Source organism: Nanorana parkeri, unplaced genomic scaffold (genome assembly GCF_000935625.1).
Source record: "Nanorana parkeri isolate BGI_ZX_2015 unplaced genomic scaffold, ASM93562v1 scaffold632, whole genome shotgun sequence".
NCBI classification, from domain to species: Eukaryota; Metazoa; Chordata; class Amphibia; order Anura; family Dicroglossidae; genus Nanorana; species Nanorana parkeri.
Genome location: NW_017306900.1, coordinates 547,115 through 552,095, shown reverse-complemented (window position 1 = coordinate 552,095; position 4,981 = coordinate 547,115). Strand labels below are relative to the sequence as shown.

General features: G+C 37.5%; 1 protein-coding gene across 5 annotated transcripts in view; it reads left to right on the top strand.

Annotated features, from left to right (window-relative positions):
* Positions 1-4,981, top strand: part of SEMA6A (semaphorin 6A) — a 198,364-nt gene that overhangs the window by 97,208 nt on the left and 96,175 nt on the right. For all 5 annotated transcript variants that reach the window (XM_018563109.1, XM_018563106.1, XM_018563105.1 and 2 more), the window contains one exon: positions 1,427-1,517. In XM_018563109.1, coding sequence (XP_018418611.1) covers positions 1,427-1,517 — 91 coding nt within the window. The remainder of the gene's footprint in view (positions 1-1,426; positions 1,518-4,981) is intronic.

The window sequence follows — 4,981 nt, the reverse complement described above, 5'->3', positions numbered from 1 at the left end:
TGGTAGTTGGGGGGGGGGGGGGGGGGGGGGGTTTATGTACTGTATTTCTGCCTTAATTTAGGTGGCAGTGTGTTGTATGTGCATTGAGGATTTTAAATGTTCCCTTTAAACGCTAATTGCTATGCAAAACTGATATATAGAAATCTATAGATATCTATAGATATCTATATTATAATTTTGTTTCATGGTCCTGTTTTAAAAATGAGCAAATGAGTAACAATTATAAAGCACAATACTTCACGCTGTCGGGCATGGGTGACCCCCATGTGACATCTGCTCCAGCTCAGTGACATACATCAGCCAGTGTTTAGCCATTACCTGGAATTGCTCCAAGGTTGTTCTTGTGAACAAAGGAGACTTTATTTCACAGTTGTACATTGAGCAAGTGCCAGTCACCACAGACCACATAGGCAGATGCAGGAGAAATGTCATGAACGGATAAAATAGCAGAGAGTTTAGGGGAAAGGCTTCACAGTGACATGAGTAAAAGATGTGTGAAGAAAGCTTAATAGGTGGTTTACCATTTTAAATACTTTTATTTTATTTTTTCCTATGTATGTGATGTAGCTACATAACTTCTTATGAATTCTTTTTAAATGGAAATGTATAACTCTTCAAAGCTGCAGTAGACCAAATAGTAATTTCTCAACTTGTACTCCAATGTTAACATAATTGTATTTTTAATAATGTTGCTGTGAGGGATAAACAAAGGGCAGTGGAATGATTTGAAATACTTACTATTTCTGGAGAAAAGCATGCTTCTTTAGGCGCTAGCTATACATATAAAAAGGTAAAGCTATAGGTTTTGTGATCTCTGATAAAAGAGAGGATCACCCTAAGTTTAAACGTCGCTCTGATCCCTCTGTCTGATCCGTGCCTTCCCCAAAGATCACGTTTCCAAATATCTAGTACTTAATGCATGTGGCCAGCACTGCACTGAAGGAAGCCAGGAACAGCCTTTTTTCGGGAATTGTTTCCAACATTTTTTTTACTTTTCATTTATTTATCCCAATAAGATTACCAGCATATCATTATTAAACTCCTTAAAGGTGGGATTTTTAATACACTGAATGTCCATTCTGCTTCCAGCCCTCTTTTTTCTTAATTTCTGTGCTGTTACTATTGCATGGCACACTGAAGTCCAACCACTGGGTATTATGGTAAATGAAAAGTAAAATTACAGGACTGCTAGACTGGGGAGGGTGGGGGGGGGGGATTAGGGCTCTTAATCGTAATTGTAAACACTGTTGATACCCATTCTGTCCAATTAGGTGTTTGTTTTCATCTTCTACTCTGATGTAAACAAATCTCAGCTTAAATTTAACTGGTCACTATGTACAATATTTGCCTTCTCCATCATTCCAGTTTTTATTCCTGATCAATTGTTTCTTGCAGTACAAGTTATACTGCCTTTTTTTTTTGACAGATGGATACCCTTGAGTTTCTGGATGAAGAAATTAGTGGCATGGCAAGATGTCCATATGATGCCAAGCATGCCAACGTAGCTCTGTTTGCAGGTAGGTCTATCATTTGATCCCTTTCCACATTGTAGATATTGTACAATGGAGTTTTTCAATAGTACTCGCTATGATCTAGGGATAGTTGCTTTGTGCCATTTAATATGGTCATCCTTGGTTTCCTATTTATTGGGGAAATACAGTAATGTTGTATGGCAATACGTCAATTCAAGGTCTTGGGGTGTGGGTTTGTATGTCCTTGTTTTTTAATCACATGTTTTTTGTGCATTTTTTTTTTTTTGGCATTCTTATAGCCATGTTAATACAAGTATGGTCCTGATGGCCTTTTCTAATGCAGGCTAGTTCAGTGAAGGATTGCAAAGGGTAATAGAGCCCAATAACCCATAGCCGCCAGTTGATTGATCAATGATAGGGGATTTCTTAGTGGCTGCTATGGGTTACCAAACTTTACAAAATATTGAATAAGTGCATTTATTATGTATAACAAAACACAACTGTTTATACACTTTGTGAAAGTTAACTTCTGTTCAATATGAACTAGTCCTCTTTAGGCTTTGCAGCAATTTATATTATCTGGTCTACACAAGTTGATCAGTGTTTGTATACCTCCTGCAAGGGCATAGAAATTCTTCATTAAGACCTGCCAGCTCGGAAGTTGGCTTTGTCTCAGCAGAGTATATCTCAGCAGGCAGTGAGTATAAAGAGACTAAGTGGAATGTTGATATAATCATTAGCGACTGTTTACTTACATATTACCTCCCGTAACTCATTATTGCGTTGCAGCATATGTTGTTTCTACCAAGTAGTGTATTAAAAGAGGGGGGAAAAGAGGTAAAATAATCAACAGCCTTATTTTAATGAGCGCTAAACTTGGTTCTGAGTTTAATGTCTAGTGTGCCATATTGAAATTGTGTCTGTGCTGCAGTTGGGTAAGAAACTGTCTGCCTTTTGGCTAAAAATTTGATCACGCTTTGATGTGCTCTTTTGAGAAAGTCTAAAACTTTCAGTGTTAAAGCAAAATGTCACCTGTTATTGGAAATATTGCTTTAAAAGATTAGAAAGGTTAGTGAATACATTTCACATTTGCATTCCAAGGTCAGTTCTTCCATAGACTTTTTTTCTTAATCTATATTGTTGGGTGTGTGGGTAGGAGGGGGAGTTTGGAAATCAAACTAAATCCATGATATTACGCCATCAACACTATCTGAAAAAGCACAGTTTGTCACCCACGTAGCTAAATGATGTCTGTATAAATATTTAATTAGAGGTCTATTTTTATTGACAACTGCACAGAAAGCAGAGCAATCTAATGCATTACTTCACACATCTCCTTGATGAATAAACTGGTGGCAGGATGTAGAAATGTCACTCTCCACATTTCCAATCTTTATATCATATGCTGTTTTGTTTCCACAATGGTGTCGTGGCTAAAGGAACACAGCTTCAATTTAAGGGCTGATGTGGCAAATATGTTAACATGTTTAACTATTTTTTTTTTGGGGGGGGGGTTTAATGCAGGTCATTTTGTAAGAGACCAATTAATAATTTAAAGCATAACTCTAGCTTTTTTTCTTTTTTAACCTTTTTTTTTTTACATGCAATGGGGGCAGGGTTTTAAATGTAGTCAGATCCTAATTTCCTCTCGCTTTCTGCACTTGTGATATCATGGCCCTTTCACCCTGCCAAGACATATGGCAAAACGCATGCCTTTTTTTTTTTTGCTGCATTGAGCTACAATACGGTGCAATGTGTTAGAAGGCCCTTTTTAAATGAATAGGCTGCACTGCATGTTAGCATGTTTTTTGTTTTTTTTGCAGTACACCACAACACTGATTATGCTGTGCATGTGCATTGTGACAGTGCCATTATGGTGGCACTAGGGTACACTATCGCGTGTTTTAGTAACACACATATTACATTGCCAGTTACCACAATGCACATGTGTGAACAGATCTGAAAACTGAAGAATGGGTATCAGAGAGAGCAATAAAACCTGACAAAGCTTTTAACCCTTACCCACCCTTTGAGCTTCAGTAAGGGTTTGCCAAAAATGGATTAAAGGTAACCATATTTTTCTGTATAGGTTTCCCAGGCTAAATCATTTTTATTAAATAAATGGCAGTAATCCAACAATAGGAATTACTTCTGTAGATTTAAAGGTAATGAGTCAGTAGGTTGATGCAACCAAGTTAGGAGACATGGGTACACCGTGTGTTCCTAAAGTGTAGCATCAGTATAAAAACTGCAACCTTGTATATGTACAGGATTGAGATCAGTTTGATCTAATTTTTGATTGTTGATTTTGCTTAAAACACATTCTTTTCAATTGTTACACATCAGAAAGGGTCGAGTTGAGGAAAAACAATTGTGTAGGTCTTCTGTAAACTCTAGAGAAAGGTTAATCATGCACAGCTTGCATTTTGGCTGATTCCTGCTTAACTGGCCAAAATTTGAAGTGTGGATAGCCCTGTCATCTCGACCAGCTTTGTTTGAAATATCAAAGGAGCTGGGTGGAAATTGGCGGCCAACAGATGCAGTCACTGCTCAAGTATTCAGACAGCCATGGTTCACTAGCTTATCTAGGACAGAGCTGGATAAGTATATCTGACCTTTCATTTACTGCAACATAAACAAATGTGATCAGATTAGCAGCAACAACTTTGTTTTACTTTATATTTTTGGTTTTAGTGGCACAAAATGTTGGCTCTTTTGCAGACAAATCCCCAAACACACACCGGAACAGGGCATTTATTTGATAGATCATTGATGGATGTGCTTGAATTTTTTTTTATTGTTGGCGTAATAGAAGGAATTCATCACTGCACTTGACCCCCCGGGGCAGCTTATTAGATTATATATTTTATGCTGTAGATGTTTTACTACTAACCCCAAGTGGCCTTGTGGAAACTTTTCATTTTTTACGGTGCTTTAGCTGCCATTTTATGCCTTTTCCGATTAGCATGTGTAGTGTATAATACACGACCACCACTGAAATGTGCCACAAAGGTATCAATCAATTGCAAGTTAGACTCTCCTCCCTGACTCGAGACGAAGGTATTTGAGTGCTTCATGGAGCCAAGTTCTGAGCTGTTTTTCATTACTTTACCTCGACTTCAAAAAAATTAAGAAAATGGGAAAAAATTATCCGGAGGGGATAATGAGAGTAGAAAGAAAGAATGTCCCATGACTTGTGCTAGCCTTTAGCCTCATTCAAATGACCATGTAAAACCAAGTGTATATAGGAAAGTACTTGAAGGCCCTTGGATTTTCATTACTTTACCTCGACTTCAACAAAATGAAGAAAATGGGAAAAAATTATCCGGAGGGGATAATGAGAGTAGAAAGAAAGAATGTCCCATGACTTGTGCTAGCCTTTAGCCTCATTCAAATGACCATGTAAAACCAAGTGTATATAGGAAAGTACTTGAAGGCACTTGGAATACTTGGATAACCGTGATCTAGCACTTAACACTGAACTACTTGCATGCCTTTTTTTTTTTTTT